Below are 22,228 nucleotides of genomic sequence, written 5' to 3'. Positions count from 1 at the left end.
TTAATTGCAAATCATCTCATTAGTTCAACAGTAAACCTGGTGACTCTGAGGAGGAGGTGGTGTGATTCAACGTGTTATGCTCCGAGAACGTAGATGGGTTATATCACCTACTGGGGTGTAAATTGTGTGCCCTGGGAACCTGCAGTGCTCCTTATCTATGCAACAAGCTTGCTTCAAATGAAAGAGACTGCAATTGCTTATAGGGAAGGTGAACCCCTGATAACCATTTTACACAATCCTACCTTTGCATATTAATGTCTGTAATGATGTGATAAGTCTGGTCAGGAATAAGGGAGTTAGAAAAAAGGGTTTCAGCATAGGATAGGAATGGCCAGAGCTTGAACAAGTTACTTTTTGAGCTACCAGAATTCCCAGCAAGCATGACCACTGGCCATGGAGGAGGGAATGTAGTAGAATATCCTTCAAATGGAATATCCTTCTCATAAGGAGATCCAGCAAGATGTTGTTACAGGTTCCATTTTTCAGATTCCTTGACCCAGTCCAAAGGCTGGAAGTGTTATTTTTGAGGGCTACAATTCATGATGTCCATGCTGGTCAGGCAACTGTGGAACTTGTAATCAAGGAAGTAACTTTTCCAAGCCTGATCAGGACTTTATTGTGCCACCAGATAAATGGCCAATGAAAGGAACCAGTTACTAACCCACATAGAACCTGCTTTTAAAGATTGTCCTTTTGGAGGACCACAGGACTATCATCTGTGTTTAGTTTCCTTTTTTGGTGTTGGTCTCATCAGGTCTCCTGCCTGAAGTACTCAGAAGTATTGAGGGTACTTCTGTACTTCTTTGCTTTCAGTCTCCAGGGATCTGAGAAGAAAACACCCCCCCCCCATCAAGACCTTTTTCACTCAAGTAGCTGGGTGCGGAGATCAGTAGGGAAAACAGCATGAAACACAAATGGAGGGATATCAGCTTTAGGGAACAGCAGAACTCCTTTTTTGGATTTGACCTTTGTAGTAGAGATGTAGATTTTTGCTGATTTAGTTCTTACACATGACAACAACATAAGGTCAAAGATTCTCATTCTGCTGGGTGAGATTATGAGATTGGCACACTACTCAGTGGTTTTCACATTTCCAAAATTGTGAAGAACAATTGTAATTTTTGCAAGTATTTTTTTACACACAAGAAAGTATTGTGGTATTTGCATGTATTTGCATAAAGACATTGCTTTTAGTGCAAAATGTGTTTTGCACAAGCCATCGAAGTCCTGTTATGCAAAGAATTAAAATAATGAGATTAAAATGTGCAAAATCTTCAATAATGTATCGAGACACCCTTTCTTGCCAAGGACCAGAAAACCTCTTCTACCTAGTCCAAGATGTTTAGCTTGTCTACTTAATCCAGCATTCTTACTTCCAGTGGTAGTCACTCAGGCTTATTTTTACTCACGTAATTTTTTTCAAGCATTTTCAGCCCAGTCTTCAGATGAAAAGGTTCCCAGAGGGGCATACATGAGATCAATAACAGACAAGACAGTTCTTGTTTGCAGGCTAAAAGACAATCTAAAAGAGACAACACAAAAAAGAAAAAAAGGATGTTGAAGAAAGTAGGGAGGGGGAGCCTACTTAGACACCAGTTTTTACTGCTACAAACTTCTTAAAATGACAAGTGTGGGTGGAAACAGCTGAGGATGAGAGTGGCCAAGATTCTGCATCAGGCGCAGTTAAATTAAATCTTCACCTGTAGAGATATGAATTAATTACATAATCCTTGTGTTGAATTCAATGTTCCTCAGCAGAATCAAGATGCATAATACGCAATGAAATGCACAGCCAAATGGCATATCAATATGCCATGTACATTGCAAGTAATTTGCATTTTGCATCCATGTACAATACACTTCCATGTACAATGGTACCATCTGCACAACTGCACTTCTGCATCCTTGAACTGAAGTTCCACATTGAACAAAAAGTCCACCTACTTCTACAAGGAAGTGCTTTGTGCTGGCCTGGGGCTGAAATTAGGGTTTGGTAGGGCTGGGCATCCGCATGTGTCCAGCCCTACTATCGGCATGTGGGCACTATGATAGCACGGGCCTGTCCTACAGGGTGTGCAACGATGATGTCTGAATGGTGCAACACCCAAACAGTGATGTGCAGTGTGGACATCATCATTGCACATGAGGGCACCAATGGTGCTCTCTGCTGGACCTGAAAAGAACCCACTGGGAGCCGATTCTTTTTAGGCCTCACGGAGGCCGCAGCATTTGTCTGCTGTGGCCTCCGTCCAGGGGAGAAAGGGGCGGCACCTTGCCATCCCTTTCTGCCCATCTGTATCCCCCCCTAAGTTACACATATTTAAGACACTAATAGGATTGTAGCCAAGATGTCTAATAGAGTCAATCCAAGCAGAGTCTATGGAATAGATTCTCCTTCCTATCTGTCCCTCTTCTTTCCACACAAGGAATGACTACAGCTGGGTGACAGCTGAGAGAAGTGAGAAGCCAAATGGTGCTGGTGTCTCAGCAGACCTAAGAGAGAGGTGGAGAGCTCTTCCTGAGCGCTCTCCATTTTCTGCAGAGAAAATGGGAGTGGAACTGAGAGCTTAAAGAGAGAGGAATTCAGATCCATTCAACCCATGCACTCCCCATGCATTCCCTGTCTGCATGGGCCAAATAAAAGGTCCTCTTGGCAATGAGTCCTGATAACATAGGGCCCAATCCCTGGGTCTGGTGTACAGATGACATCCAGCCTGTTCAGCACCAAACAGCTGCCCTGTGTTGGTATGTATTTTATTCACTGTTGTAACATGCCCAGATTCTTCGTGATTGGGTGGGCGTGGGCCATAAATAAATAATAATAATAATTATTATTATTATTATTATTATTATTATTATTATTATTATTGAGTGCCCACGGTAGTGGGGAGATGTAGGGGTGGCTTTGGGGCCAGAATTCTCTGGGCTGCTCCTGGGATATTTTGGTCTGTACGAACCTTCTGATAATTGAGTTTGGAATGGGAACTGACCCATTCAAACCATAAAGAAGAACTTCTTCATGTGTTGGGCCAACTGGTCAAACTATCTATTGTCAACATAAATTAGCGATAGATTTCTAGTGTTCCAGGAAGTTTTTCCAGCCATACTTGGAGATGTTAAAAACTAAACTGAAGATGTGAAGCCGAAGGCTTCTACAATGAAGATCTTCAATGAAATGTACCTTACCATAAGAGAGGATACCCAGCTACCACCTATCCATTCACTTAGCTTCTTAACAGGGGCCTTTTTTAAAATGTACATACATTTGAGATACCTGAAGGTAAAACCTCAAAAAACTAAGTTTGCATCACGGCAATAGGATGAGATTTTTAGAATCCAGGGCAGTGTTTGGAAACATTACTTTTCTGGATTACAATTTCTACAGGCCCCCAGACAATATGGCAAATCATAAGTTCTGGTACAAGGCAAAAATAGCTGAGAGGGAGAGAGCAGTGTCATCATGGCATTGTTATGATGATTTGGAATACAAGTCTAAATTAGCTGATTCTAGTCTGCTCCTTTAAAATATGTCCAAATTCTTTGCAGGCCACACTGGACCTTATTGCTGATGGAATTCTTTAATCAAAGCATGCTTTATGACCATAGTCATACTTTGTCGTACTGGTAATAGCCCATGCAGTGGTTTTCACTTCATTTAAAATTAAATGAACATCCGAAGCTAAATCAGGATCCTGTTCTGCACAGATCTGTCACATATCAGGGAAATATTGTTTAATAACTCCAGAAAATATTGGTAAGCTGAAGAAAGATCTGTTCTTGCATACAGCATAATGTCCACCACTGATGTTTCCAAAGAGAGAAATTGACTTGAGGCAAAGATGATGTGTAAACTGCCTTGTTTTGCTCTAAGTAGTTTCTGTTTGCATGTAAGGCTAATAGTATTCATTAGAAAGCTTCTGGCATGCAGTGTACTAAACAGATATTGACATAAGGGGAAAATTCATTGACTCAAGAATGAGAGAACTTAACCAGGGAGGTATAATTGCTTACGTTTCTTCCAAATTTTCAATATTGTCTTGAATAGAAAAGGGTAAATGCCCACATTTCCTAAGCAAATGTGTTTTAATGACATAGAGGTGGCATATTACATTCTCTTTTATATTTCTGTCAAAAATGATTCTCTGTACCTTTAAGCAACAAAGGATTTATTTTCCTGAGCTTCATGTACAGGTTGCAAGCCATCATTTCAGATTTCTTTGTAGTGTGATGGGAACAATTTACCAGGGACAGTTGATGGCTTCTACCATATCTGCACAGGCCAAATACCATGTCCTCCCCAATCCTCCTTGGGTCAGTGGCAGTGGCAACATCCCTGTTTCTGGTGTGAACTGGCCAGATGTTATCTGCCCAGTGCACCACTGAACTCACTGTAAAAAACAAAAACAAAACAGACCTTAAGTAGTGGCATCACTAATTGGGGAGGGGTATTCAGTAGTGCAAACCTCACCGGGTGACACATCCCAGAAGATGGATGACACCCAGCAGAGCACAGACACCCCACAAGGGGGCCCAGCACACCCCAAATCCCTGCCCAGCGCCGTTTTACTCATGAGTAAAGCACTGTCGGGCAGGGAAGGTGAGGGTGATACCTCCCCCCGAGTCCTCCCAAAGCCTCTAGCACATCGAGTGACACCCGTACTGGAACACCACTGCCCATGAGTCAAATTTTAAATACTCACCTATTGCTCCAGATCTTCCCAGAAGGTCTGGAGCCCTCTAGAGTGATGCTGGACAGCTGCTTGCATGGGCATCCCACTGTGCCAATCACTGTTGCTGCAGCCATGAGTCTCTCCCTCTGAGGCCAGAAAAAAGTGCCACTGCCACTGACCCAAGGAATCATTATACTTTCAAAAATTGGCTCTTGGAGAAGAGAGATCTAGACCACAGAGGTATTCAGAAGGTGACATTTGAGCATATGCAGAAGTGCAAAGGTTTTGCCATGCAGCCCTGCACACTGTAAAGACACAGAAAATATAAATTAATTGATAATCAATCTCTGAATTGCTGAACTATTTCAATTCAGTGGATGAAATTAGATTCAGTTTACAGACTAACAAATTAAACTCAACTTTATTACTAAGCATAGCTAGGTGACTTAAGACCTGCTGTGGGTTGAAAAAATGTCCTGCCTGTCCAAACCAAATTAATAGACAAAATAACCAAATAAAAGTATTAGTTTCAATGCAGCTGTTTTATACCAGAGTCTGTTTCTGAAATCCTTTTTCATGGGAGTGGGAACATTCAGGCCAGCAGGGAGGTTGAAATGCTCATCTCTTGGTTTTTGAGCATTGTTGTTTCTAATGTCAGATCTGTGTCCATACATTCTTTTGGGACAAGACTAATCTCCTTTCACTTTGAAAATAACACAATGACATGACAGGCAGGGGTTAACATAGATCACTGGAAGAAAAGGAGGTGAATGAACTGCTGATGTTATGGCAAAGGTTTTTAGGTCCTGTGCTAATTTTGTTACGGTGGATATGGGAACAGAGTTGCCAGCTCCGTTTGTTCCAGAGTCAGGAGGTCCTGTGTTTGTATCCTTGTGCTTGTTTGTGATATGGAGCTTTCTTGAGACAGGAACAGGCATACCATCCAAGATCTATGAGATGTACATATCATAGAAAGGTTGTATTTCAGAGATGATGTGCTGGAGAGTTTTTTTCACTTAGAGGTACAATGACTTTCTGAGTCTGTCCTATAATAGGTACTTCCTAGATATCAGCCTGAAGTGGTTGCTGACCTGTCCTTACTTTTTGTTTTCACTTCATTGGGTAGGCATTGTAGTTTAAGGAAAGTTTGATAGAAATCTTTCAGGGGTGAGATGTGTCCAGTCACCTGGAATAAATATGGCAGTGCAGCTACAGTCCTTGGAGGGTGGTTCTTTGTTTTAGTTTTGAGTCTAAACATCCATATTTGTGTTAATGCTCACTGTCTTTCTGATGTAAGGATAGATGTCCATCACAGGTTGGCACAGGAGGAATCATAGAATCATAGAGTTGGAAGAGACTACAAGGGCCATCCAGTCCAACCCCCTACCATGCAGGAACTCTCAATCAAAGCATCCCCAACAGATGGCCATCCAGTTTCTGCTTAAAGACCTCCAAGGAGGGAGATTCCACTACACTCCTAGGAAGTGTGTTCCACTGTCGAACAGCCCTTACTGTCAGGAAGTTCTTCCTAATGTTGAGGTGGAATCTCTTTTCCTGCAGCGTTCATCCATTGCTCCAGGTCCTAGTCTCTGGAGCAGCAGAAAACAAGCTTGCTCCCTCCTCAATATGACATCCTTTCAAATATTTAAACAGGGCTATCACCTCTTAACCTTCTCTTTTCCAGGCTAAACATCCCCAGCTCCCTAAGTTGTTCCTCATAGGGCATGGTTTCCAGACCCTTCACCATTTTAGTCGCCCTCCTTTGGATACGCGCCAGTTTCTCAATATCCTTTTTGAATTGTGATGCCCAGAACTGGACACAATATTCCAGGTGGGGCCTGACCAGAGCAGAATAGAGTGGCACTATTAGTTCCTTGATCTAGACACTATACTTCTATTGATGCATCCTAAAATCACATTGGGATTTTTAGCTGCTGCATCGCACTATTGACTCATGTTAAACTTGTGGTCTACTTGGACTCCAAGATCCCTTTCACACGTAGTCTCATTCAGCCAGGTGTCCCCATCCTATATCTGTGCATTTCCTTTTTCTGCCCTAAGTGCAGTACTTTACATTTCTCCGTGTTGAATTTCATTTTGTTAGCTTTGGCCCAGCTTTCTAATCTATTCAGGTCGTTTTGAATTTTGATCCTGTCCTCTGGAGTATTAGCTATTCCTCCTAATTTGGTGTCATCTGTTAGGATCCAGAAAGCAAACCAATCCATGGACTGTTATAGGCTCAAGTTGAAGTTAAGGTTAAAGATGCTGAGGTCCTGGTGGAATTTCTCAAAGGCTTCCTGCTCATAATTCCAAATGAAGAAAGTGGGATCAATATCAAGTGTTTGGGTATAGAGGTTGAAGTAACATTTATTCAGGTCAAGTCAAACATAAATATATGGCTCGTCTGTGAAACCGCTCCAGTACTCATAACAGTGTAATTGTCAGGAAGATACAAGTCCATTTCAAATACAGAATGAAGTAATGGAAGGTGAGGACAAAGTGAGGACATTATGGCAAAGTTTAGTGCCCAGTGGGATTAACTTCCTGTGGGTTTGTAATACAGTTTTATGAGAAAGGTTGATGTATAGAAGCCCAACATGTATTTGATTTCCTGCATGTTCTAGGGAGAGCTGTTGAAAGTAGTTTTCACAGCAGGTCACTGCTATTCCACAGATAAGTCCAAGTATTGTCAGGAAGAGAAGGGAAAATTTGTCCATTTCCCTTTCTTACACTTTTGGATTTCTTGGAAATGCTCAACAACATCAAACAGAACAAAATTCTAATCCAGACCAATTAGGGATGGAAAATCAGTTAGTTTTGCTTTTTACTCACATTCTAATTTTCTGAATTGTGATTAATAATGATTAGTAATAAACCATTCTTTCATTTCAGTCATTACTGTTTTTCTCTCAAAAGAGACTCAAAGCAGCATGCCATTTAAAACAAGTACAATATTGCTAAACCATACAAAGCTTGACATTAAAACAGAATGAAACTATTTGCTGTGTTTAAACAATTCAAACCTTACACTTACAAAAGATAAAAATTGGGGGGGAGGTAAAACAGTTCAATAAAAACTACATAGTAACCCCTAAAGAATGTTGTTTAAAAACTTTCAGTTCTAAACAGGTGTTGCAGAGCCTAGGGCAAACATAGAGCAGGCCCTATCTGTGATCCCAGCTACCCCGGCACTGAAGGTGGTAGAACACAAAGAAGAGCCTCTCTTTAGGATTTCAGGGCTGAGCAGACTAATGCAAATTGTGTCCCTTCCTAGAATTGGAGGACCTAAAGATGGTAGTGCATATCCTGGTAACCTCAGGGCTAGGCTTCTGTAATGCACTCTACATTGAGCTTCCTTTGTACCAAGTCTAGAAACTCCAACAAGTTCTGAATATGGCAGCCAGACTGATTACAGGTATATCCAGGAGTGGTCACACTACATTAATCTTACAAGCATTCCACTGGCTTATTACCTTGTTACTTATTACCTTGTTCAATTGTGTAACCATTTTATTTTTACCTGTTTATTAGTATATCTTTTAGCGTATATTGTATACTTTTTAGATATGTTTAAGCTGTATACAAGTGGTGCATGTTCTGGTTCTGGTGCATGCTCAGGTTATTCATATGTATCTATATTGTATTGGGGTTTATTGCACCTAGTGCACTATATTTACATTTTATATATAGGTGTGTGGCACTGCTTTATTACTATGTTACTCGTATTTTGAAACGGCCCTCGGGCTATTCAATAAACTGTACTTTCTACTTTCTATTACCTTTAAAGCCGTACATAGTTTGGATCCAAGTTACCTACAGGATCACCTTCTCCCATACAATCCACACTGTACACTCAGGTCCTCTGGGGAATCTTTGCTCCTACCAGTCAAGACTAGACTGCCAACAGTTTCCCACAGACTGTGGAATGACCTGCCAGAGAAGATGCAACAGCTGAAAATGCTGACTGCATTTAAAACAGCACTAAAGCCCTGTCTCTTCTGGCAGGCGTAACCAGTCAATATGAAATCACGACTTTTTAATCTGTATATAAACTCTTATTTTATAGTATTGTATTTTATCTGTAGGTTTTTGTATTTTTAATTGTGTTTTGTATTTTAACTTGCTGTACCCTTCCTTGAGCCTTGAAAAGAGGTGGGAAAGAATTCAAATTTATTATTATTACTATTAATTATTATTATACAGGGAGATATGGGCTATCAGATCACATGGACCTGAGCCATATAAGGCTTTATAAGTCATTTGAATTGGGCCCAAAAATGAAACCAGTAACCAGTGTAGCTATTATAGCAGAAGAGTTGTATGGTCCTGCCAGCTCACCCCAATTAATACTCTAGCTACAACTCTTTGTACCAGTTGAAGTTTCTGAACTCTCTTTATAGGTAGCCCTATGTAGAGTACAAACACAATGTTGCAAACAAACATTGTGTAAATGCAACAAAGCCATGTACTACCATGGCCAGATCAGTCATCTCCAGGAATTGATGTAGTTGGGGCACTAGCTTTAAGTTTGCAAAAAACACTCTTGACCACCATAGAAAATTGTGCCTCCAGTCCAGGAATAAGGTTAAAGCCAGGAATACACTCAGACTGGAAATCTGCATCTCCAGGGAGAATGTAATCTCATCCAACACAGGCCAAATCCCTAAATGAAATGAAGTGAAATAAAAGGTCACCCATTCCTACAAGCCTGAAGATGTGCCCTTTTTATTATAAATTTCTGGTATGTTTTAATGGTTTTTGAGGCAAGACCAAAAGTCACAAACTTTAGTTTGAGGTTTGCTGTGATCTTTCTCTCTGTTTCACTTGAATGCTGCCCCTGTATCTTTGGCATTCCTTTTCATTTTTGTGAAGATACATTTATGAGTGGATGGTTTTTTTCCCTAGTATATGATGGGATATCTCCTGTGTTATGAACAAAGGAAATGTTTTGAACATTTTGAAGTTCTGTGATTTCACTGTTAGAAATAATCCCTCCACCAATACAGATTACAGTTATTCTGTGCAAAATCGCTATGGCCAATTCATCAATGAGAGACCATGCTATGGTGACAAGTTTCTCTCTATATGGTCCTTGAGTGGCAAACACAGAATCCACCTCCAGCGCTGCATGGCTGCTATAGTTTTGAAGAACCCAGATTCACCTCTATCTCCACAGTGGAATGGTAGAATAGGACAGTGTGGAGAAATTAAGGAAATGCCTTCCTCAAATTCCTTTGAGCAGTAAGCTTCCAAATATAATTATTGCTGACTCTTGCTTACTTGGTGTATTAAAAAAAAAAAGCAACACAAGCAAATGATTGCCAACATGTTTCCCAAGTGCAATAATAAAACAAGAACACTTCCACCTGCAACAAAGGGTGCGTTTAGAGGTGATAAAAATTTCATGGAGCTAAATGTGTTCTCCCAGGCAAATGCGGAGCTAAATCTCCTCCTTTGAGTTTTGTGTCTTCTGTTAAACTCTACCATCATTAGCTCTTTGTAATCTTTGCAATTCAATCCCGAGAGAGGCGGGAAGCTAAATGTCTTGTGTTTACTTACAAATAAAAGCCTTCTGCTTGTATAGAGCTAAACATCACCTAGTGCAGATATCAGATTGCACAGCAGGCTGAATGCATGACAAGATATAGGAGCAAATACACAATCTAGAATCCTGTTGGAGCAAGGTATATGCATGTAGATGTACGTACGTCTCTGTATGTGTATGTATTTATGTGTATGTTTGTATGTGTGTGATTAGAAAGCAAACCAATAGCACTTCTCCCAATTTTGTTCTGTATGCAGTTAATCACTGGAGATATGTGTGGGCATGTGCGCACTATTGATATTTTTATTTTAAAATTATTTAAAATCATTTATTTAAAATATTTTAATATTGTTAGCATGCAGTTTCCAGACAGGATTGGTTTAGTTCCAGATTACCTACGGGATTGTAGGTAACGTGGAAAAAAACGAGGGATAGCAAAAAGTGTGTTCATCAATTTAGGCTCCATCTGTACTGCAGTGTAGTTTGATACCACTTAGACTGCCATGGCTCCATCCTATGGAATTCTGTAAGTTGTAGTTTGGTGGGGCACCTGAGCTCTCTGACAGAGAAGGCAAAATATCTCACAAAACTACAGATCCCTAAATTCCATAGTATTAAGCCATGGTAGTTAAAGTGGTGTCAAACTGCACCATTTATGCGGTGCACCAATACATATTTTTAAAAAGCCAAAGTATACAAATTATCACTCAGTTCAAATGTAACTTTTTCTGTTTGATAAACCATGGCTTATTAGAATAGAAATGAGTAATTAACTTAAGTGTTTCTTCTTCCTTTTCCCTTTCTCTTCTCACCTACTCAGATTTGATTGGGGAGATGGTTCTGCTTTGTCCAACTGCCTTGTCATATGGCCCAAACAAGGAAATGATTAGTTCAGTCTCCCTTATCCAAAGTGCTTGGGACCAGGTGTTTTAGATTTCAAAATTTATTTATTTATTTTTAGATTTCCAAAAAACCTGCATTTGCATATAGGTACAAAATGAGATAACTTGGAGATGGGAATCAAATCTAAACACAAAATGCATTTATGTTTGATATACACCTGACACACATAGCCTGGAAATAATTTTATACCTTAATTTAAATAATTTTGCACATGAAACAGGGGATGTGTATATTCAACCACTAGAAAGCAAAGGTGTCACTATTTCAGTCACTCATGAAAAATGTTTTGGGTTTTGAAGTATTTTGGATTTTGGATAAGGGAGACTCAACCTGCACCTGGCTTGCAAACTAGCACCAGACCATGCTTTGCAATCCTGTTTTCTAGTAAGTGCCTAAACTACAATTTTCAAGTCAGATGTTATGAAAACTGTAGTTTAATAACAATGAGCATGCAAGAGGAGGGGCAAGAAGAGAATTCAATGCTCATTTCTGACCTTAAAGGAAATGTTTTAAGTGATCTTGGATAGCATTTGTTTATTTATTTATTTATTTATTTATTTATTTAATGTTTCATTTATTTGATTTATAACCTGCCTTTCTCCCAAAGCATAAATAAATGTTGTTGTGTTCCTTCAAGTCATTTCTGACTTACAGTGACCCTAAGGCAAATCTATCACAGGAGTTTCATGTCAAGTTTCTTCAGAGGGGGTTTGTCATTGCCATCCTCTGAGGCTGAGAGAATGTGACTTGCCCAAGGTCAGCCAGTGGGTTTACATGGTCAAGCCAGGATTCAAACCTGGTCTCCAGAGCCATAGTCAAACACTCAAAACACTACATCACAATGGCTCTTACAAATAAATGCACAATATATTATGCCATAAAGAATAAAACAAAACTCGTAATTTAAAGGTCCGATGAACAACATCAATGCATTCAACACATCATGGAAAGCCATGGTCTTAGTAGGCAAGCAGTCACCAAAGACTCATCTGGGGTCAAAATTCTTGGCCAATATATAGTGAGTCTTTACTATCTGCTACAGTTCGATTTCAGGACGTTTATGTCTGCCCCATTATATACAGTGGGGAAGTAAAATGGTGTCCCTTACATAAAATGGCAAAACCAAGGTTTCCCTTTTAGATTTTTTTAATAAAAAATATTTTCAAGCTTTGGATGGTTGAATCCATGCATAAAGAATCCAGGGTTATGGCAGTCTCTCTCTCTCTCTCTCTCTCTCTCTCTCTTTCTCTCTCTTTGGTAAACAATTCAACCATTTCTATTAGACAAATCTATGCTGTGAGGATTCTGGAGACCACAGTTCAAATCCCTGATCAGTCATGGAGACCCACTGGGTGACCTTGGGTAAGTCCCACTCACTCATCCTTCTCAGAGGGAAGCAATGGCAAACATGCTCTGAACAAATTGTGCCAAGAAAACCTTGTGATAGGTTCCCCTTAGGGTCGCGATAAATCATAAACAACTTGTAGGCACACAACAGCAATACAATGGAGGGTTAAGAAAGACTAATTCAGAAGTGTGCAGGCTTTTCTTTTAGGGTTTATTGGTGTCAGGTTTGAAGGAATGCATGCTTTTGCAGTCTGCTTAAATGCAATATGATGTGGTGTGTGCAAGCTAACTCAGCTACATTTTCATTCACGACTCAGGTTGCCTTCCCTCATTCCACATCCTGGCTCCTTTTATGGAGGAAGCAATTAAAAATGATGAGGGTAAAGGGTTAAATCGAAGACGCCTGCTAATGAAGGTGGTGGGCCCAGTTTCTCTCTCTCTTTCTCTTTGCCTTCCTCCCCCTGGGCGTTTGATGCGCCTTCCAGCATAAGCTTCCGATAAGCATCACTGAACATTTCCACAGTGGATATGCACATATATTTTTAAACACATTTCCCCTTGCCACTACCCCAACCAAACTGCTTTTAAAAAAAGTAAGATGAATGGAAAGCTCTGCTGTTTATCTGGAACCTAATTGCAAATGCTGCAGTCTTTGAATCTTAAAATGGGTATGGTGGTTCCAGAGACTTCAGGCTGGTCAAAGGAAAGATAGATCTGAGTCTACAGAGATCTGAGCTTTAAGTAAACACAGCTATATTTTCTGAATCTCTTGTGCACACTCTCTCTCTCTCTTTCTTTCTTTCTTTCTCTTTCTCTTTCTTTTTTTTTTTTTCAGAATCCAAAGTTCCTTCAGTGGCAAACTACACACATCTTCTACTCTTTATAGGAAGAGAAAAATAATTTTATCAGCATCTTGAATTTACCAAAAAAAAAAGTTTACATCAGTTCAAAGAGAAAGACTTCACAAGCGTAATATCTAGTTTAATAATAATAATAATAATAATAATAATAATAATAGTTTTTATTTATATATATCCCGCCTCTCCCTGCGGATCGAGGTGGGAGTACAGCAACAAGTTTAAATTTACAGTTAGTTAAAATACATTCTCATATCATAAAATCTTAAAAACACATCAATAACCCTATACAGGTACAATATCAACATCTAATTTCCCATACATGCTCTGAATGAAGTGTCATCTTAAAGCTATTATAGCAGGTTAGGGGGATAGGCTCGCCAGAAGAGATCTGTCTTGAGTGCCTTCTTATAAATAAATAAATAATAAACTGTTTATTTGTATCCCGCTTTTCCTTTGCAGATCAAAGCGGGTTACAGCAAGTACAACAGTGTACAAATTTTACAACAGTATTCATATATAAAAGCGCAAACAATGCAGTAAAACAAGTTAAAAACAGGATAAAAAATTACAAAATTAATTCTTCTTGAGGGCATTTAAGGTGGTAATAAAACAGATCTCCTCCGGCAAGCCATTCCACAGTTTGGGAGCCATAGCAGTGAGTGCCCTATGAGAAGTAGACCTTAGTCTGGTCTTTGGATTATCCAATAGATGCTTCCTAGTTGTTCTGAGAGTGCGGGGCAGATTGTGTAGGGAGAGGCATTCCTTCAAGTAACTCGGGCCCAAGCCAAGTAGGGCTTTAAAGGTAATAACCAACACTTTGTATTGCGCCCGGAAACTAATTGGCAGCCAGTGAAGGGATTTTAGAACTGGTGTTATGTGGTCTGGTGACCAATCTGGCTGCCACATTTTGCACCAGTTGAAGTTTCTGTAAGTGATACAAAGGTAGCCCCATGTAGAGCGCATTACAGAAATTAAGACGAGAGATTATCAGTGCAAGTACCACTGCTTCAAGGTCCTTATGGCACAGGTAGGGACGCAGTTGGTGTATTAATCAAAGTTGGTACCAGACGCTTATGGCCATCGCATCTACTTGAGATGATAACTGTAGAGATGGATCCTGAAGAAGCAAGTGATTGAATTTCTTATACAACATGGTCCCACTCTGCTACTTTGCCTTGGGGATGGAAAGAATATTCTCTATTGGTCATTTCCTGTTTGAAAAATGGGGAAGAACAGAGTTTTATACAGTTTTCTCCCATTATGCAGACATTCAAAAATATTTCAAATTATTTTTCCGGATAGAAAAACACTTTGGTTTGGATATTGCTTATGCAGAAAATATGTTTCCTGTGACGAAAACCATGTTTTCTTTACAAAAAAATGTTTTCTTATTTTGTGGTTTTCTGTGCCTAAAATACCACATGTTTTTCTGCGCAGAAAAATCCTCTAGAACATTTTTGAGGCACTAAAGTACAGGGAGAATAATCTACAAAATATCTGGGTTTTTTCCCTGTAGTACTCTGAGAATTTTCATCTTTCCTTCCTTAATTCATAAGGATCAGCTGGGTATGTTTAGCCAGGGGAAAAGAAGGTTAAGAGGTGACATGACAGCCATATTTAAATATCTGAGAGGCTGTCATATTGAAGATTGAGGAAGCTTGTTTTCTGCTGCTCCAGAGAATAGGGCATGGAGCAATGGATTCAAACTACAAGTAAAGAGATTCCACCTAAATGTTAGGAAAAACTATTTGATGGTAAGAGCTGTTTGACAGTGGAATATGCTGCTTCAGAGTGTGGTGGAGTGTCCTTCATTGGAGGATTTTAAGTGGAGGCTTGGTGGACATATATTGGCTGTGCTTTGATTCTGCATTCCTGCATGTTACAAGGTTGGTCCTTGTGGTCTCTCCCAGCTCTATGATTCTATGATAATACATCCCTGCTTCTTTTAATTCATAACAGAAGCATAACAACCTTAACACAACTCGTAGCACACATCATCCTTTATCAACCTGGTTCTCTCCAAATGCATTGCCCCACTATTCCCATTGACCCTCAACTAGCATGAAGCAGCTGGGAATGATAGGAGTTGGGAGGTATTGTGGCCCAAAGCATCTGGGTGGGCTGCAGGCTAAGAAAAGGCTGGTCTAAATTTTCATTATGTGTTGGATAAGCTGAGCCAGGTCATGCAGCTCCACCCAAGATGCCTGCCTGTCTCTCTCTCTCCCTCCCCCCCCCTTATTTAATTAAAGGAATGGTTAAATTGTGACCCAGAGACATATGCAACACCTCTGCTTTTTGTGACACTCGGTGTCTTTGTCGGCACCCTCACAAGCTCCCAGATCCCCCAGCTAAGCCCTAGGGATAACTGCTTCTGATATTAGAAGGGATAGCTCCTGGTGGAGTCATTACACTCCTGGTGGTGTCATTAAGCATCATCTACGGTTTCACAGAATATGCCAATGAAATAATAATAATAATAATAATAATAATAATAATAATAATATCAACTCTGTACATGAGGAAAATATACTGTATATACCTACACTTTTCAAAGTGCTTATTCAACCTGAGATTTTCCTCTACTGTCTTAAGGACTAGAGAAAGTGCTCCAGACCTGAGACACAAGGCCGAACCTCGAGATCTGGTAAACCTTTAACAAAATTTAAGCAAAAGTGAAAAGGTAAGATCAGTCTGCTTGACAACATTCTTCCTTGCAGATAGGGTATTCAGGATAAGTTAACAAACCTGAAGCAACAAAACCAACAGTTTGTCACATATAAAGTTCTTGGATCACCCAATCTGACCCAACTACCATTTATAGCCACATCAGCATGGTTTTACATTGCAGCAGTGATTAAGAAGGAAGCTGCCACTGCCAAAATCTGTCCCATTAGCATAAGGACTACAGTGCCTGGTCCCAGGAGCTCCCAAAATTCCTAGTTTGAGACCCTGGAGTTTTACAGAAGGATTAAAAAACAACCACAGCAAGTATGGTTAATATTTACATCTGTGACTTCATTTTGTCACAAGTATAGTGAAGAGCAAGAGCCTGAGCTGTGCCCTAGATCACAGAACCATCAAGTTGGAAGAGGTCTCATGGGCCATCTAACCCCATCCCTTGTTCAATGCAGGCTGTCCAGTTACAGCATCCCCAGCAGATAGCTGTCCAGCCTCTTTTTTGAAGACAGCCAAAGAAGGAGGCCACACCAACTCTCTAGGCAGTTGCTTTTATTGCCTTCCTTTTAATGTTCAGTCAACCTGTGAATTTGTTTTTTGTGGCCTAAATGTAATTTTTTCATTTGTCTCTGGTAGATTTTATTCTATTAATTTCTCTTGTTATCCCATCCTCCGAACCAGGGGTTGGCAACAGAAGTGGATCTCAGAGTCAGTTTTCTACCCCAGGATCCTGTTGTGTAATTGTGCTCCCAAACCCAGAAGTGGGCAGAGTCCATGAGTTTTGAAAAACTCAAATGCTTATATTAAACTGTGAAAAGAGCCCTACCACCCATTTAGAAAGCCCTGAAGATTTCTAGGAGAGAGAATTCACCTTCTTTTTTTTTTTTAGCAAGAAAAAGGGTAGTCTGAGGAATCCAAGAAGCTGAGGCTACACAGAAAGCTCTGAGGAGCCACATACAATTCCTGTTGCAAAATTGTACTCCCAAATTCAGAACTGCTCTGAACATCTAAGACAACCTTCCCCAAACTGATGCAATACAATTCCTATTATCCCCAGCTGGTTCAGATGGTGAGGAGAATTGAAGTCTAATATATCTGGAGGCTTCTAGTTTATAAAAGGTTAGTCTAGGGAGAGAGAAAAAGACCTCCACTTAATCTGAGAAATGAGGCTTAATTTCTCTCCTGGCTTCTGCTCTGTCTCTAGCCAGGCTCCTTCTAAACTAATAGAAATAATTATCAAATCACAGAGGGACTTTTGTCTATGAGGCAGTCATTTTCAGATAATGGAGCATAAAAGTCGACATGGTGACATAAGACATAAGAGGAGCATATTGGAGCAGCGTGCAGCAGTTTAAGCAGATGTTTAAGTATATGCAATATCGAATAAGTGATTGTATATACTAGTGGCAGAATTAGCGAATAAAGAAATCCTGTTAGCAGACATGAACACTCCAAATCATGGTCAGGAAAAGGAGTGATTGTGACAATAGACAAATTTATATCTAAAGAACTGTTATGGCTTCCAGCATCAATGCAGCTTTTGATCTAGTCAAAGAGCAATCTAGCACAGTATCTCTTCATTCTTTGGCACGGCCAGTCATTTGTGTTATCCCCAAAGACTGATGGATCATTGAATACAATGTTTCTGTTTTAGAGTAATTTCATGCCTGACAGATAAAATATTACATTTATTTTTTAAATTTTACATGACAGAGTACTTACTCATAGTTTGCCAATTTTTTTTACATCTAACACATAGTGCAATATTCCAACAGAGGGATGAAGAACTTTGAGCAAAGTGCTGGCGGTTAGAACTCTTCCAATACATTAAAAGCAGGCTCTGTCTGCACCTCAGTTGATGCACACCAGTCAGGGCTGCAGGTTCTGGCTGCAGTGCTAAAAAAAAAAGCCCCCCTCCTCAGGTAGGTTTATCGGGTTTTTAAAACAACACATGACAGTCCTCTCAGTTGCTCAGCTAATCCAACACTAGTGAGTACACATGAGGCATGCCTATGTAAAGCCTAGCTCAAGTCATGCAAGAGGTGGGTGGCTTGTGAGAGTTCCAGGTTCCTATGAAATTAGACATCTCATAAGAGCCCAGAACTCTCATGAGAAGCCTTCCTCTCCCAAGATTTAAGGTAAGCTGCCTCACTTGCTAGTCACCTCAGTTGCCTGAGACAGTAGAATAGGAAAAGTGAGCACCAACAATGCCCTGAACAGATGAGCCCCAGCATTTGGTATGTAACATGAGACCCAGTGCACAAGGCTGGATATGTTTGATTTCATGAGATCACAAAATACAGGATTTAAGGCTACACTGCCCCAAAGACAAACATTTATGCAATATAGGCCCTGTACAGATGGGCTGAAAAGCATGTACTCAGTATGTGCTAGGGTTGCCTGGGAGCATCCTTTTCAGATGCTCCCTAATCCTAGTATACGTCAAAATGGTGGTGCCCTGTCTACATGGGCACCACCATTTTGATGTAACGGTCACGTCCAAACGGCACGATGTGGACGTTACGTACTGGCGCTGCTGAAGGGTGCTTGTGGCACCCTTTCAGCGGCACCAAAAGGAGCTCCGTTTTGGAGCTCCGTCTGCCGCACGTATCGCTGGTGTGGCCTTTAAATGGCCACACCAGTGATACAGAGAGAAAGGGGCCGAGCGGCCTCTTTCTCTCTCTCCCCGCTGCTGCTGGGGTGTCCTTGGGGCATGAAGCACCAAGGACACCCCTTTCCAGGCTGCAGGGAAGCAACATTTTGCCACTTCCCCGAGGCCTGGAAATGTGGCGGATCAGGGCCTCCAGGGCTGCCGCTGTGGCAGCTCAGGCCCTGATCTGTCGGGGAAAGGGGCGGGTGCAGGCCACCCCAAAGGGGTGGTCTATATTCTGCCATAGTTGGATTCTAGACCATTTCAGGCTCCTCGTCCCTTGTTAGCCCTGACACAGATCATTTGAGGACCATAGAGGTACCAGCTTTCATCACTGTTGTGGTATAGTGAGTGGGAAAGTTAGAAACACATAGTCTGGCAAGCAGTTATGACCATGAAAATATTTCTTACATCTTATCTCCATGGATCAGCCACTGCAGGAGGTGCTGAGAATTATTTGTACCTAAATATAGGTACAGGGTGTCTGAATGTGGATCTGCTCTACATACATTTGATCTGTCCTCACCTGCAGTGACCACGTGTTCCCCACTCAGTATCATAATTCATTTGGGAACTGAAAAACCATGTAGATGATTAGCAGTCCAGATGTTGACAGCGAGGGTATCAATCTGAAGCTGGGAACCAAAACTGATGGGTAGTTTGGATGCAAGAACAGGCCAGAATCCCTGAACTTGGGTATCTCTCACAGAGTGTGTAACTGACATTGCTTCCAGCAGCTGTGGAGGGTTTGCTGTCTGAATTACCTAGGGTGGCTTCCCTAGAATGACCCAAAGTGCCCTCTAGGGGGTGTGGGGACATTTTTTGCATGTTTTTGGCCTCCTGGCCAATTTTAGGTCAAGCAGAAGACTTTTTTAACACATCCAAACTCTTCCTGTTTTTAAAAAGTCTTCTTTTGGGTCTAAAATAGCCCAGGAGGGACAGTATATGGCAAAATACCACTCACATTCCCCAGAAAGCATTTGGGGATAAACAAATATATATTTCAGGGGGAGGGATTTAAAAACCTTGAGCCCTGGTGTCTCTGTGGCACCCCAAAATTGTGACAGAGCTTCATGTGTCCTATGGGCCTTGCTTTCCCACCTCTGACCCACAATGCCTCACCAACCCACTGTTCCCTTTTATATGCAGTCATTTTGGCTGATGGTGATGGTGGTGGTGATTATATTTATTTATATCCTGCTCCCCCCAAAAAAATCTGGGACACAAAACTGCTTACAAATTTAAAAAGTACAATTAAAATCGTACAAAAATGCACATTAAAATAGCATTGAACTAGTTCAATATTAAAACATCACTCATTAAAAGTATAACATGCAATCAAAAGATAAAACTTAAAAACAGTACATGTTAAAACAGTTAAAATATCAAAACACATTGAAACAATTTAAAAAATTATACATCTATCCTTAAAGTATCGAACACCAGCACCATGCAGCATTATGAGCCCAACCTCAACTGTTTGTGAAGGCCTGGTGGTACAAAAAAAAATCATCACCTGAGGATTGTTTTTTTCCTTGCTTGTTTGTTTATTTATTTATTTAATTCATATCTTCCAGTATGGCAAGAAATTGTTCAAAGCAATTTTGATTTATTGATTTATTAATGGTGCTATGAGAAGTAATGACTTCTTACATTGCAAATATGACTCAGAAACTAAGACAGACATGAATTGGTGACTGAGGGTCTCTTCCTCCTATGGTTGATCTCCAAAGCTCTTGAAGCCAAATGAGAAACACAAGCTAGAATTTTCTTGGCACACTACAGTCATGATTGTGCATTCTCCAGGACTGTGTGGTTTTGATGAGGGGAAGCAGTAAAAGTCTACTTTTTCTACTCTGAGAAGCCCATTTCGCCAGTGCCATGGTTTGTTTTTGTTTTGCTTTGTATTGAGAATATGAAGATATGACAGAGGGTTGGATGGTAATGTATCAATTCCTCAATTGGCAAGTTTATAGAGGGGTCCAAAGCTATCTAATTCTTTGAGCCATAGACACAAATCTTCCTTCTTCTTTTTCCCTACATTCTCAGACATATTGATTGAGAGAGGAAAATGTCAAGGTTGCATAACTGTGTTGTGTGTAGGGGACATCAATGTTATTTTTCCTTTGCCAAATGGCAATAAAAAGGTGAAAAGAGAGGCTGAGGTGGGTGGAATTCACTCTGTGAAATAAAACATTGAAGAACCTTTTCCCCTGGGTTTTGCAATAAACAGTAATTAAATCAAGGAAGCTATGACAGTGAAATAGCATAAAAACTAATCCTCCTGCTGTAATTGCATACATGCGGCCACCCATCTCTGCCCTCCCCCAACCATGAGAAAGAAACAACGAGACTAAAGGAGGGTGGGACGGAGATGAGAGCAGACTAAAGGAGGGAGCACACAACGAAAGGGAAAGAGGGAATTCAGGGAGGTATAAGGGGATGGATTGGAAAGCAAACAGGAATAATATAGGGAGACAAACAGCTACTGGGCAGCAGCAGTAGTTGTGGGTGTCACTAACAGGAGCAAATTGTGACACCATAGCTAACATTGGATGGCACTGTGCACAGGGAGGTGTAGGTGGTGTTCCTTGTGTAACCTCATCACCTAGTAAACCTTATGATGAGGCACCCCAAGTGAGGCACAGGCAGGAACAGAGCATTAAGAAAAAGGGAAGGAGGGATAAATAATGGGATATCACATTTGTAAAATTAGCCGAGGGCACAAGAAAGATACCAAGACAAATAGCAGACACCCTTAGGAAGGCAAATTGCATCTAAAGAAGCATTACACATAATATAGGGACATGGAATGTGAGCACCATGAGGCAAGGAATGCTAGACATAATAAAAATGGAAATAGAACACATGAACATAGCAGTAATGGGAGTGAGTGAGTTAAAATGTACAAGAATGGGCCACTTTGAATCAGACAATCACACAGTGTTCTACTCAGGGAATGGAAAGACAAGAAGAAATGGGGTAGCTTTCATACTAAGGAAAAGAAGTGGCAAAAGCAGTCAGAGAATACAATGCAAAATCAGACCGAATCAATTTAGTAAGGCTCCATGGTAAACCTATGAATATCACCATAATTCAAGTATATGCACCGACCACAGAGGAAGAACAGGAAGACATTGATAGATTCTATGAAGGAGTAGAGGAAGGAATTGACAGCACACCAACACAGGATGCCAAGCTGTTCATTGGAAACTGGAACACAAAAGTTGGAAGCAAAAAAGTAAGTGAATTTGGATTAGGCAAAAGAAATGAAGCAAGTGAATGTGCAATGGATTTTTGTGAAGCCAACAACTTATTCACTGCAAACACATTTTTCATACAACCAGAAAGAAGGCTTCACACATGGACATCATCAGATGGTCAACACAAAAATCAAATAGATTGTATAATTGGAAGTAAAAGATGGTGGAACTCTATACTAGTGGCCAAGACCAGATCAGGCGCCGACTGCAGCACAGATCACAAATTACTCATATCAAAAATAAGAGTAAGACTCAAGAAGAAAACAAACCAGTGATTATACCAAAATACAGTTACCCCTTCTTATACACAGATT

The 22,228-nt window shown here is 40.5% G+C and overlaps 1 protein-coding gene across 13 annotated transcripts in view; it reads left to right on the top strand.

Annotated features, from left to right (window-relative positions):
• CDH4 (cadherin 4) overlaps positions 1-22,228 on the top strand; it is a 1,166,202-nt gene that overhangs the window by 640,453 nt on the left and 503,521 nt on the right. For 3 of the 13 annotated variants that reach the window (XM_042462695.1, XM_042462694.1, XM_042462690.1), the window contains exon 1: positions 5,483-5,629. The exons of the other annotated variants lie outside the window; for them this stretch is intronic. In XM_042462695.1, coding sequence (XP_042318629.1) covers positions 5,623-5,629 — 7 coding nt within the window. In that variant the 5' untranslated portion in view covers positions 5,483-5,622. Of the gene's footprint in view, positions 1-5,482; positions 5,630-22,228 lie in introns of those variants that run through there. 13 annotated transcript variants of the gene reach the window in all.

This window comes from Sceloporus undulatus, chromosome 4, assembly GCF_019175285.1.
Source record: "Sceloporus undulatus isolate JIND9_A2432 ecotype Alabama chromosome 4, SceUnd_v1.1, whole genome shotgun sequence".
Lineage (NCBI taxonomy): Eukaryota > Metazoa > Chordata > Lepidosauria > Squamata > Phrynosomatidae > Sceloporus > Sceloporus undulatus.
This window is presented reverse-complemented; position numbering and strand designations above follow the sequence as displayed.